The 13,748-nt window shown below is 41.2% G+C and overlaps 2 protein-coding genes across 2 annotated transcripts; one reads left to right on the forward strand and one right to left on the reverse strand.

Moving 5' to 3' along the window:
• The first annotated feature begins 120 nt into the window (after window positions 1–120).
• atg4b (autophagy related 4B, cysteine peptidase) lies at window positions 121–9,237 on the forward strand. Its single transcript, XM_084921705.1, has 13 exons — window positions 121–227; window positions 3,119–3,220; window positions 3,347–3,418; window positions 3,512–3,610; window positions 3,714–3,815; window positions 3,910–3,982; window positions 5,360–5,439; window positions 5,723–5,919; window positions 7,045–7,123; window positions 7,267–7,412; window positions 7,895–7,951; window positions 8,057–8,150; window positions 8,528–9,237. The coding sequence occupies exons 1-13, from the start codon at window positions 218–220 to the stop codon at window positions 8,599–8,601; spliced, it is 1,185 nt and encodes a 394-aa protein (XP_084777831.1). The 5' UTR covers window positions 121–217; the 3' UTR covers window positions 8,602–9,237.
• On the reverse strand, window positions 9,131–13,461 carry dtymk (deoxythymidylate kinase (thymidylate kinase)). The gene is made up of 5 exons (XM_084921706.1): window positions 13,135–13,461; window positions 12,929–13,037; window positions 10,639–10,729; window positions 10,344–10,541; window positions 9,131–9,457 (listed from the first exon to the last, which is right to left on the reverse strand). Exons 1-5 carry the CDS (start codon window positions 13,358–13,360, stop codon window positions 9,332–9,334), a joined length of 750 nt encoding a protein of 249 aa, XP_084777832.1. The 5' UTR covers window positions 13,361–13,461; the 3' UTR covers window positions 9,131–9,331.
• Window positions 13,462–13,748: the final 287 nt, after the last annotated feature.

A 13,748-nucleotide genomic window follows, 5' to 3' on the forward strand; every position in this document is an offset into this window, starting at 1 on the left:
GTTTATTTGTGTACGTGAACGCACCATGAAACCGCTTTCCACGGGATGGATACGTCACGCACTCCCGATTGGTCCTAAAGCCGCCACGCCAGATTCGATTGGATATTGACAGAAACGTCCCGGCTGTTTCCGGATTCCGCAGCAGGTTTCTCTTCTCATTGGTCCAGCGTGTCCGAGTGCAGAGAACAACAAACAAGATCGGGTGAAGACCGTCGGGATGGATGCAGGTAAGCGAGATTTTACAGGAAAATATGATATTTTACTCCCTTAGCAATCTCGTTAGAAGTCATAATGATTACAGCACCACTCATTAACACCTGGCGGTGGCACTTCTGCTCTGTCGCGGTGGGATCAGCGTCGCCAGCTGGCAGCCTGCCTCGGTGACGCTAGCTGCTAAAGTGATGACTAAAGCTAACTGCTAATTATCGTTAGCTTGCTGCTACTTTTGCTAAATCTGCGGGATTCCCGCTTTGACAACTTGTGGTGTCATCACAAAACGTTCATTAAGGTGTCGTTTCTTGTGATGCCATATGTTGTTCTAAATAATTTGTCCTCTATACATCTTTTGACTTTTTAGCTAACGTTTTGTTACGCCCAAGATGAGCATCCCTGCTGATGCGCTGTCACCATCACATCGGTTATCAAGCTGCTGTTAGCCTGACTCTTGTTAGTTATGTGGGCAACACGTATTTTTAAAGCTCGGTGGGAATATTAAGGCATGTTAAGATATTTTCTAGTGTCTGATAACAGGTTTAATGGGAGTTTTATGCTGTTCTTAATAAGAACTCGATCATTTATTGATGTTTGTTACTGTTGTGCTGAAGTTTATCTTGGCTTTGAGCGCAGTGTTTCCAGCTGCAGTGAGAAGCCTGAATCTAGCCTGTTATTGTGGTTGGACATTGACCATCCTCATCAAGTCTTTAGGGACAAAAATTAAATTTTATGTTTTTTTGTTATTCAGTTATTGAAAGTCCCTTAACAGTTCCTCGTATCTGCTCGTTTAATGTTTTTAGCTTTTAATGATAGAAACTCCCTCAGCAGCATTGTTAGCACTTGCTCCAAAATCACGGGGGTTAGTCAGAGAAATTTGTGCTCACTTATTATTAAACATTTTGACCAAGTTTTACCTTTTGTGTTCAGGAAGTAACAGGTCGTTACTACCTTGTAACCCACTGTAGAAGTAGAGATATTTAAAATCCTTCATTGTATCAGCTATTAAATCCCTTAACTTTTGCAGTGGTCATTTAGAATAACTTCGCTTTATGATTACTAATTTTTATACACATTTCTTTGTCAATCTATTATGTATTTTTTGTCCATCTTCTTCACTTTATTGCTATTTTGCAAGTAGGTTGTGTAGGTAAGTTGCAAATGAATTGCTTTTTTTTGGATCAGTAAAATTATCTGACTCTGAGTTTAAAGTACGAGCATGGAAGAATCATTTTCAGGCTGATGGATGAGTGTTTTTCACTGACTCAAGTGGCATGGCCTTTCAAAATAAAGTCATCTCAATATAAAAGTGACCTCTCCATACCTGTCTTTCAAATATTGATTGACTTGCTGTCTCCAACTTTGTTTCACATTTAAAATGAAGCACCAGAGGCTTACAGGATCCAGATGGTACCTTCTCTCTGCTCCTAGCTCCCAGCAAGGCTGCTACTTCCAGAGTTTAATTCAGCTTCATACATTTTCTTGGTGGTTACTAGCTGCTCATGACTCAAAAGGCAGTTTTCTGGTTGTTTTAGAGGGTGTGCTAGATTAAGCTTAGATAGGCTGGTTCAGACTGGGGTTAACTAAACAGGAAAAAACTTAATTGAGAACAATTTTTTTAGGGAATTTCGCTGTGTATGTTATGTAAGCAGTGAGCGATCGTAAGAAGCAAATAGACAGTCGTTAACCACATTAACCTGACACTAAACAAATACAGGTTCTCCTTGTCTTGTGGCAGTGTTTTTCTTTCTTTCGACTGTTTCTTTTAGGAGTCCTCATGTTAGATAATCTACCTCCATCTTACACTATGTCTTCCATCCACTTCTGTCACACCAACCATCTCCATGTCCTCTCTCACTACATCCATAAATCACATCTTTTGTCTTCTTCCTTTTTTTTTCAGCCTTCCACATCTTTTGCCCATATATCTGTTGTCTCTCAACTGCACATGTCAAAAACCTTCTCAGCCTTACTTTTAGACTTTGTCTCCAAACTGTGACATGTACGCTGCCCTTTTGATATATGTGTTCCTAATCTCATCCATCCTGGTCACGCCGAATGAAAATCTAGCGTCTTCACATCTTCAGCTCTGCCACCTCCAGATCACCGTCCTGTTTTTTCATCAGTGCCACAGTATCAAAACCATGCATCTCAGCAGGTCTCACTACCATCTTCTTAACCTTCCCTTTTGTTCTTTCTGCTACCCATTTGACATAAACCACTTCAGACACTTCTCTGCCCACTCCGTCCTGCATGCACTCCCTTCACCTCTCTTGTGCACTGTCCATTGCTTTGGATTGCTGATCCTGTGCATGGCAGGCAGTCTGCAGAAGATTATATGTTGACTTAGAGAAGTTACTACAAACAAGAGGTTTTTTCCTGTAAAAAAGGAGATTTTCCTTTCCGCTGTCACCAAGTGCTAAATCATAGTGGGTCGCCTGATTGCTGAGATTTTCTGTGTTATTGTGTGGTCTTTACCTTACAGTTTCACGTGCCTTGAGGCAAGTGTTGTTGGGATTTAGGTGCTATATAAATTGAATTGAATGGTTTGGATATTAAGTGCTTAAAGGCAGGACACTGCAACAAATGTGAGCACTTGATTTAATCAGTTTCTTAAAAGCCCCCAAATTTTTGTTCCTGGATGTGGTTTAGAGTCCACTCCAGCAACTAATAGATACTCCATCTGAACTCCCTGAGAGATAGGTTCATGTTTATCAGCTGCAATAAATGGCCTGTGATAATGCTGGTGATCACCTGACATTTACTGACAAGTCTGAATATGGTCCTCACTCACATGCACTGCACAGCAAGAGATAAACCACCTCAGCTGTCAGCGTGTAAGCTGCCTGAGTTGAGTAGAGTGAAAACAGCTTTATCTTCCCTCAAACTCTTTTTTTTTTTTTTGCAGCTACCTTGACATATGACACACTTCGATTTGTTGAGTTTGAAGATTTTCCTGAGACCTCAGAGCCTGTGTGGATCTTGGGTAAAGAATACAATGCACTCACAGGTGGGACTTGAATCTTCTCGCATGAAAATTTCAATACCTACGAAACACATCACAAAGTCAGCCACTCTGTTTTGTCATTATGATGTGGATGTGTTGTAATATGCCGATGTCTGTATTGACTTGTAGAGAAAGATGAGATTTTATCAGATGTCACTTCACGGCTGTGGTTCACATACAGAAAAAACTTCCCACCGATTGGTCAGTTCTGGTCTTCATAACTTCTGTCACACGTTTCTAATGTGACCTCTGGCTATCAAAAGGAGTTATGGGTGACCCATGAATCTGTTACAGGGGGGACCGGACCAACATCAGACACGGGGTGGGGATGTATGTTACGGTGTGGCCAGATGATTCTGGGCGAGGCCTTGGTGTGCAGACATTTAGGAAGAGGTAAGGCGGACTTTATCTCTGCGTGGCACCAACAGCCCGTCTCCAGTGAATAGAAACGAGGCTCGTTTTTGACAGATTTCATAACTGACCTTTTTGTTTTCAGATTGGAGATGGGCCAAAGGCCAGAAACAAAGAGAGGAGTACATCAGTCTTCTCAACGCCTTCATCGACAAAAAAGACAGCTATTATTCCATCCATCAAATTGGTAAGTAGTGAGCTTCAAACCATTCCAGTTACACCAAGGCTTGAGTGAAAGACTTCACAGGAAATTCTTCTTCTGTTCTTATTAAATGCTGCAGCTCAAATGGGAGTTGGAGAGGGAAAGCCTATTGGCCAGTGGTATGGACCAAACACAGTTGCCCAGGTTCTAAAGTAAGTACAGGAAAGTACCACAAGGGTCCATTGTGGACTTCACGCAAACACACAAAGCCAAAATGAGCAAGAAATCCCCGCATTTTGAAAGCTGGAACAAAGGAATTGCTGGCTCTGTGCTCTGTAAATTAAAGATTAAAGCTGTGCTGTGCAACATTTTTGTGAGCAAACAACAGTTTTTGTGTTCAGCATTTCTCTTAAGCACACATTATTTGTGTCTTTAAGGCCTAAAACATTTTTAGTGCATTTCTGCTGCTCTCAAGTTTATGGGGTAATTGTTGACTCCTTGACAAATCTGGGATCCACCTGTTGCTACTTGTTGGTCTTTAATCCATTAGCATTTTCTGGACTATAGTTTTTCTGCTCATCGGTCAGCTATTTATTTTCATTTTTCAGACATTTATCACTACTGCAGGAAAATCAAAAAGAATCCTGGTAAGAACAGGGGGGGAAAAAGCTGAGTAAAAACCCCCAATGAAATATCCCACTCTGATATCACTTAGTGTGCAGCATACCAGTGTAGTATTTTTATTATTTGCAATTCAAATTCCTTTAAGTTGACTTTTATATGTAACACCAGCTAAAATAGTTCTTTACAACTAGTTCTAGACAAAAAATACATTTTTCAGTATAAATAAAACATCTGAATTTAAATGTAATTTTTTTTTTAACTTTTTTCCCCCCCATAGTTTTCTTACAGTGAATGGCAAGCTGCACATAAATACTAGCAGTCTCCCAATGGATGCTGATTGGTTGGTTAATCACTTCTAACATGAAGTACCCCTTTGGTGTACATTTTCCAAACAAATAAAAATACTGGCGGTCACCAGGTCTACCCGTTGATGTCTGAACTTGACCTTGAGTTCAAGGTCACCAGTATTTGTACTGGTTTGAGATTTTTCATAGATGCACTTGCCTTTCAAAGTCCTACATCGACTTGTTTTGGAGATATCTCATTCACAACTTTGGTGTCCACGCCACTTGCCCAGCGGGGTGACGTCTATACCCCATAACCCTTTTATGTCTGAGGGGTAACTCATATGGATGTAAAAGAAAGCGCTGATTCGGATTGTCAAAAGTGTTGCTGTCAGGAGTTTGCTGCTAAAGTGAATTACGGTGCTGTGGCATCACATATAGTCTCAGAATCGTATTTCACGCTAATAAAAACCCAAAACACAAAAACGTTAGAAACACGGAACCACCATGTTTTGAAACTTGATGAAAATTTCCTGTTTGCCCCATGAAATTTACATTTTTGGGCTGCACCTCCATCAGACTGGTGGACCAGGAAGTCCAGAGGGTGGGCAGTTCTCTAGTGTTTCGGAGCGCTGGGGTAAAATTAAAACGTGTGACTGTGCTGTGCTGTTTTGCTTTCAGGAAGCTGGCGGTGTTTGATACGTGGAGCAAAGTAGTTGTACACGTGGCGATGGACAACACTGTGGTCATCGAGGAGATCAGTGAGTGCAGCTGTGTTGCAACTGTGGACTGTTTACACAGTTCCTGTTTGACCAAATCTAACAGTTTCTGTGTGTAAACATCTACAGATTGATATGAGTCTCTGCAAAGAAACCAAGTTCATCCAAAGACAGAGTTATGCTGCTACTTAATTTACCAGTAGCAGCATAACTCTACACAGACCTAATTTGTATCTGGTGTAGTTTTCCTTCACTGTATTGTACTGGCAGCATGGTCGACAGTAATCTGAGTCATTTTCTGGTTTTTGTGATCATTTTTCTGTAGAGCGCCTTTGCATGCCTTGGCTGGATGCTGTAGGAGCCTATGGAGAATCGGAGGGAGTTGGGGAGCTTAATGGATGCCTTGAGGGAGCGTGTGCCATGGCTGAGGAGGAGACGGCGCTCTGGAGACCTCTGGTACTGCTCATCCCCCTCAGGCTGGGCCTGAGCGATATAAATGATGCCTACATTGATACCCTCAAGGTGAGAAACTAGCATGTACAGCATAATGACACAACTAATTCTGTGAGTAGTTATGGCCACTGTATCATGAAAAATGAGCACTGTCAGTGCAGATGTGATTTGCAAAATGGGAAAAATGACAGATAACCACAAAGAAGTGACATAATGATGAACTATAGAATGTGAGGCATTTAGAAATCAGAAGTCCAATACTGTTAAGGAGAATCATACATGAAGGAAGTAGCAGCGTAGAGACCTTAGAAATCAATGACACTGAGCCCAGACTACAGCTGATATAACTGTTGGTGAATTAAAGTGGGCTCAGGCAAAACTATTCTAAACTACAAAATGACAACCAATGAGAGCAAATGATACAGTTGACTGACACGCAACAGCTTGGTACACACATTTACAGACGGTTACCTAGGCAACTGGAGCCTGGAGCAAGTGTGACCAACCACCAGTCAGAAAGTCATGCACGATGAGCAAAATGCTCTGTCTTTGGATGCTGTTTTATGTTAGTGACCAGGAAAATAACTATTTAAAAGTTGCCACAGTCTGAGCATGTAGTGTCCTCGGCTTTTCAGTCAGATAATGGATGTAGTCTCCGTGTGCCTGACCTTTATCCGTACTAAAATTCTAAAAGGGTTGTGGGTAGTGCAGATGCCTGTTTGGGAACAAGATAAATAATTCATCAGCAGTGCCAAGATACAAAAGTATTCAAAAGCAGCTTCTGCTAATTTAAATCTCTATCCACTTCCAGAATTACAAGCCACTTCCACAGATTCAATAGTCTCAGTGCTGTAGAATTTATGTATGTCACAACTCCAGGCACGGCCTCCCACTGCCCGCTTCTCAATCCCAGCGTCTCTCTAACACATGGAGTAAAAAGCACATCTCTGTTCAGCTGAAACGGAAATAAAAAGCTTCATTATTAATTTAATGACCCCTCATGACTGACAGTATTATGGGTTCAACAATGCAAGAACGGTACCTGAATAAAACTCCCGTTAAGTTATCATAGATTTTAATTTAGTGAAAGGGATTTTGAGGAGACATTCAGTGCCAGCATGATGTATATATATATATATAAGCCAAATTCAGCCACAGCTGGGGTGAGATAAACCCTCTTGTCTCTTTTCACAGCAATGCTTCATGCTGCCTCAGTCCCTTGGTGTTATTGGGGGAAAACCCAACAGTGCCCATTACTTCATTGGTTATGTCGGTATGTCTAGTCTCTGTGTTTGTGAAATAAACTGTGCATTCTAAACAGCTCATGTTCATCATGTGATTCTTTTTTTTCCTTCTCTTCTTAAACACCTTCATTAAGTTACCCGCTTGGGTCTGAACACGTGTTTTTGTCCCCAGGAGAAGAACTCATCTATTTAGACCCACACACCACACAGCCTGCAGTGGAGCCGTCTGAAGACAGTCAGGTCCCCGATGAGACGTACCACTGCCAGCACCCACCCTGTCGCATGCACATCTGTGAACTGGACCCATCCATCGCAGCGGTAGGACTGCCAGGGAGAGTTTGACAGTGCAGAGCTCTTAGAACAGTCTTCGCCTCTTAGACCAGCGGTCCCCAACCTTTTTGCGCCACGGAGCAGTTTATGTCTGACAGTATTTTCCTCCGTACAGTAAAGAGGATAATAAAGGGGAAAACAGATTACCCACTAACTAAAGAAAAAGATCCATAGCTGAACCTTCCGTTAGGTTAACAGATGTTAACAGATCTCATCCCAAGTTTGTCCAGCATTTGTTGGAGAGTATGAAAGAGTCTGATAAGGCAGTGGAGGCATGTAAAGAGCTAGTGGAATAACGATGGGCTTGGAAAAAATGTCATACTGTGTCCAGATGCTGCCAAAGACCTTTCAGAAGTGCCTCCGGCTGATACAACAATCAACAGAACAACATATCAGATGACACACGGGCTGTTGTGTGCAGATATGAATATTAATAGTTAGACATAAATGTGTTTTCTGTGCTCTTCCAGGGTTTCTTCTGCAGAACAGAGGATGAGTTTGATGACTGGTGTATGCGCATAAGAAGGGTGTGTCCCTCTCTGTCTGTAACATAAATTTTTGTTTATTACAACTTAATAAAGGCATCGCTGTGTTTTTGGAATATCGCAAAAATAATTGTCCTTGTCTTGTAGCTGTCCTGCAACAGAGGGACCCTGCCTATGTTCGAACTCGTAGACAGCCAGCCCTCTCATATGGTCAGCGTGGACACCCTTAACCTTACTCCTGGTAAATATACTGCAAATTATTTTCTTAAATATGCTAAAAACTAATTCAACTCTGTGAGGGGAGTGTTGTAGCTACTCTTTAGCTCTTTCTTTTGGGAGGAAAAAAAAAAAGCAAGAGGACGTTTTGGTAAGAAAAGTTAGTTTTTGATGGGTGTTAATTAAAATGTTTGGGTTTTTTTTTATCCCCCTTTAAGAGGGGGGCCAGTGGCAATAATGCTACACTGATTGGTTGTAAAGCTCACCAAACAAGAAAATGCATGACAGCAAGTAAGATGTGTGAATCCCCCCTAAAGATAAATAAAACACTGTTTCTGGTGTCTTAACTCACAGAGTTAATAAACATTAATTTAAATTTTTCTTTTAAATTTTCCTTTGCAGATTTCTCAGACTCAGACAGGTTGGAGCGATTCTTCGATTCAGAGGACGAGGAATTTGAAATCCTTTCCCTGTGACGAACATAACGAACAATGATTTGCTGTTCTCGATGGCGGATGTGAGATTCACCGTCTCTTCTCTGAATCAGAAGGGAAGCCTGAGTGAAGGAACATGAACTGGAAAACTCTTGAGCCAGTCCAGCTCCAGTGGTGTAGTCAGTGTGTGGCACACAGCCTCTGAATGCTCCATCATTGAGACTGCCTGAGGGAGGGGAGGGAAGGGAAGGGGGGTGGAGGGGAGCTGTAGCAGGAGCTCAGGATAAATTCTGTATGCACATCTTCACATACACGTGTTTCCATTTAAGTCTTAACACTTTTAAATGTTTCTTCTGAAGTGATATGGTGCCTTTCCCTGACTCCATTAGTAAAATTGCCATAACAGTTTTATGTTGTGTAGAAACACGGTGCGGTCATGATGCCCACGGCTTACGCGGTTTGTCACTAATAACTGACGTCTGTAACAGCCTGTAACGAAACCAAATTTAGTCAAATCTGAAGACAAGTTGTCTTAGTTGTATCCTCGCCAAGTCTGAAACATATACACTCATCCATTGGAAGATTATTTATTTAATCAAAGCAGTATATAGGCAGGTGGCAGAACAATAGATATGTAAAAGAATGAAAAAAGCAAAAATAAAAAGAGCTGAATTTCAATTTGTATAGCTCTCTTGACTTGTACAAGTGTGGGACGTAATATTTTACTCAAGTAAACGTGTGGGATAAAGTTTGTGGGGAGCAGGAGAGGACTTTAGTTTTTAAGAGTTTCACTCCAGAGCTCTCCGAGCGGCAGGTTCTGTGCTTTGTTGATGGCATTGAGGCTGTGGGCTGTGATGTCTTTGTGAACATTTTCAATATTCTGTGCTGCATCGATCACCTGAGGAAGAAAATTTCGATAATTAGAACAAATCGGCGACTTTAGTCTTTTTCCAGATAGTTTAACGTTAATAAGATGCAACGAAGAGACTGTGGAGGTGCTTTCACACAGGAGGCAGCATTGGACACCGCTGCCACAGTTCAGCAAATATAAACTTGGACTGCCCTAAAGTAGAAAGAAGACATCCAGCAGACAGAGTGGAAAAGTTCATATCAGAACCACAGGAGGAAAAGACTTCCTTGGAAACGGGTTTCCATCCAAATAGATGCAGCTGTGGAGTTTAATGGTGGTGAAGCTTTGCCTGTTTAGCTCTTTGCTCTGCAGCTATTATGAAACAGCTCGCTGATTCTAGTAGTGAGCACAGCTCGGTGCATGATACGTCCTGTGTGAAAGCCCCATAAGAGAACCTCAGACTGCTTTCATAACTTTGTAAAAATGAAAACTATCCAAGAATTCACATTCTGAATTCTTATTTCTAGAACAATAAATAACACTAGGCCCAAGATAAAGTAAGGGGAACGCATACTCTCATTGTTCACAGTATTTATTCACTTCAGTCTCATTGCAGTGCAAGTCAAGCTTTATACTGCTCTCACCAACACCTGTCAGTGTGGCGTGGACCTGATGAAGACAGGTGGAGTAAAATAACCCTGGAGGTGGTAACATGATACATTACTGTATGTGATGGCACAGACTGATCAGGAAAGGGAAGCCAGTGCAACTATAAAGACATGAAGAAAAGCTGTTGGTGTCGCAGGCATGAAATAGAGTTTAGGCGGTGCTTTGCAGCTGACAGGTGGCACCTGATCACACAGATATCAGCCCGATGCATCCCCGTTTTAAACATCCTGTCGGAATAAATCTTCCATTCAGGCTTCCCTCATACCTGCCAGTTTACTGTCTGATCCTTCATCAGCTGTTCAAACCGCTGTTGCACTGTTCTTTGGAAGACGCTCGTCTCGTATCTCTCTTGCCCAAACTGTCCTCTGAGAGCAGCCTCGGCCGGGTTCAGCTGCAGAAACATTACAAGGTCTGGCTTTGGCAGTCCCACATCAGGCTGCATGCACCAGTCCAGTCGGAAGCCCTGAAGAAGACAAAAAACCTCCATCTGTCACGCTCGACTGCATGTTGCAATACCGAACTGATGGATGGAGTTTGAAAAGCAGAATAAATGCACTTACCGGCTTAGCGCTGGTGAAAGCAACTCCAGAGAAAGCATACCTGTCTACAACCAGAGTGATGCCTTGCTCCAGCTTCTTCTTCATTAAAGGCCTGTGGGTTAGAATCTGTTAGGCTGTGTAAAGACTTAAAGGAAATGAAACATAAATGTCAGCACATTTGATACAACCAGCAGTGTTTGCCAATCAGTCCATTTGCACTTAAAAAACTGGAGAAGGAACCAATGCAAATAAAAATAAAAAAAGCGTGAAACTGAACTCACCACTATGCACTTTTAAGGACCTGTGATTTATAACATTCACAGCATGAAGTAAAAAAAATGAACATGGCTTATCTAATTGTACTAAACTTGCTGTAAAAAAAATAAATCAGCTGATTCTGAGGTGGGAAGCACTAACTGATTTTTTCATAGAATGATTTTACTTTTTAGGAAACCTTAAAAATGTGATATTGATTTAGGAAATATTTAGTTGTGCATCAATAAACAGCTAGTCCTTTCAGCCATAAGGCTCAAAGCCTGTGTTACAGGGTCTCAAACCATTTTAATTCACGTGCCACAGGCAGCCCAGTTTGATCTCAAGAGGATCAAACTGCTACAATTATCTGCAAATCATGACTTTTCTTTTAGTAAGTGTACATTATTAAAAAAAAAAAACACGTAATAAGCTATTGATTCATAAAATTCACAATGAACTTTCTGGGGTGTCCTATAAAAACCAACATCTGAGTTTTTCTACACAAAAAAAAAAAAAAAATTAAACAAAGCCATCAATACAAATCACTGGGTTTCTGCTTTGTTAGTGTTTTGCTCAGAATTTGTCCCTTCATTTTTTAAAAAGACAAGATCAGAAATCTTTGCTCCCTCTTCATCCACCCGTTTGTCTGCTTTAGGTTTTACACCTGACATTAAAACACTCGTCCAGCTGCTGATCACACTGTTGGGTTTTATTAGCCTGGTGTCTCCAGTTGAGCCAGACCACTAGTGTTTAGGCAAAGACATTTTGTTTTACACATATGCAGGTGTTACATTCTGTAAAATGCATTATATATGATTAAAATAATTTAACTGCAATAAGTATACACCTTTCATATAAATATATTCTATAACTTAACTATTTTCTTTAGCCCACATAATTATATATTTCAGTTACATAAAACATGTGAATTTTGATTTTATGTAGTGTATAGCCTATATAATAAAAATTAATGTAGCCCAATAACTATAAAAACCAGAAAGCTACAGAACATGGGGTGGTTCATTTACAATCACAAGTCTAACTTACGTTTCACAGTCATTTTTATATCAGAAATAATCTGATTGTTTTGTGCTTAAATGTAAACAAAATGCCAGAAATCTGCACTGTCATGAACACATTTATCACCAAACATTTAAACCTAATATTTCATGTTTTATTAGGTTAACCCTCTGGGGTCCAGGGTATAACTACCATTTTTTAATAACAGCTTGATCTTTTTCTTTTTTTTTTTGCCTTGCTTAGTTTGGTATCATTATTTTCAGCACAACCTCACATGTCTGAATTTACAGTTATTTTTTCATTGCTATACTGTAATAATACATGTGATCTGAAATCACAAAAAAATATGAAATCAGAGTCGGCAAAAGTTTATTTTTTACTGTAAAAACCACAAACATGTTTAGTTAATTATTTTCATAACTTGAAATGCAAATATAAATTGTACATTTTAAAAACCTATGCACAAATTTTGTAAACAAAGACATTTACAGAACAATCAGATGCCACAATAAGATGCCACACAAATTGATTGTGCCAGTGAAGTAGTCTGTCTGCCACAAAACACCACAGGCCTTAACCCTGCAGGCCTGACAATATGCAGTATATTCAGTTTTAGAAATTATATTCAGTGTTAATTGTAGCTAGGCTCAAAGTGTTAATGCTAGCTTCTTTTAATAAACAACACTGTCATATGCAAATTTGAGGTGGCAAGAGAATATTATAGGGTGGCAACCCTGTAGATCCGCCCCTGTTTAAGACTGCATGAAGTAAACCTAAAGCACTGAAAAGTCCAAACATGGACTGCTTCCCATTTTCGCTGTATCATTCCTACTGTAGTGCCTGTCATCAGAGTAACTTGGGAACGTGTCACTTCCTACATGTTAGCTCGAAGATCAGTCCACTGACACTGATTTGCAGCCAATAGGAAGCCGACCTCAGGAGACCTTCTGACTAAATGTACTGAACACACCTGAGATTTTCTTTCTACACAGATTTTCATTGGCACATATGTTCACACTAACGTAGAGAGTCTTACACCATCTCCCAGCGGTTTGCAGAGAACAACAAGTGCACCGTGTGGTCCTCCAAATCACTCTTGTTCTCCAGGTAAGCCCCAATCAGCTGTCCGATCGTCGTGGTCCTGTCTGCATGAAGAAAACCGCCCCGGGACAACATGTCAGACACGGTAAAGCCAGAGGAGAACTTTAAGCTCCTTCGGGGAAAAACGGAAAGCATTCTCACCGGGGAATCTCATCATCTCAGCCAGCCTGCCGCTCTGCTGCAGAGCTTGAACCAGCTTGCTGCACTGCGTGGTCTTCCCGGCCCTGTCCACCCCCTCCAGCACGATGAGCGCTCCTCTCTTACCCGCCATCTCCGACCACTGTCTGTCAGTGCTGCGGTGAACGTTGCAGAAACCACGAACAAACTGAAGCCAAGCCCTAGAAACAGACCTATGCCCTATCACCATTTGCCGCCTTTTCCTAAAACAAAACGTCAACAAGGAAACACAATGACGCACTTCCTTCTTCTTCTTCAGTCAAGTTTAACGGCAGCTTGCATCCAAAACTGTTGCATTACCGCCATCTCCTGGCTGTTAACCGTCCGTCACTCCTGAATCCTCAGATCCTCTTGATGAGACCAGTATTTCTCAAAAAACGAAAAACCACCACTTTCCCTTCACCATGACTTAACTTATTAACCACTTGTTCAAATGTAAGTACCCTTCCACCACTCATTTCACCCCACATCACCCTCCTGTGACTTGCATACTTCCTACAACTAAGGAGTACATGCTCAACCGTCTCCATATCAGTGCACCCATCACACAACCCAGTCGGATGTTTCCCTATCCGAAA

This window comes from Perissodus microlepis, chromosome 23 (genome assembly GCF_051167445.1).
Source record: "Perissodus microlepis isolate ML-2025 ecotype Zambia chromosome 23, ASM5116744v1, whole genome shotgun sequence".
Taxonomy (NCBI): domain Eukaryota; kingdom Metazoa; phylum Chordata; class Actinopteri; order Cichliformes; family Cichlidae; genus Perissodus; species Perissodus microlepis.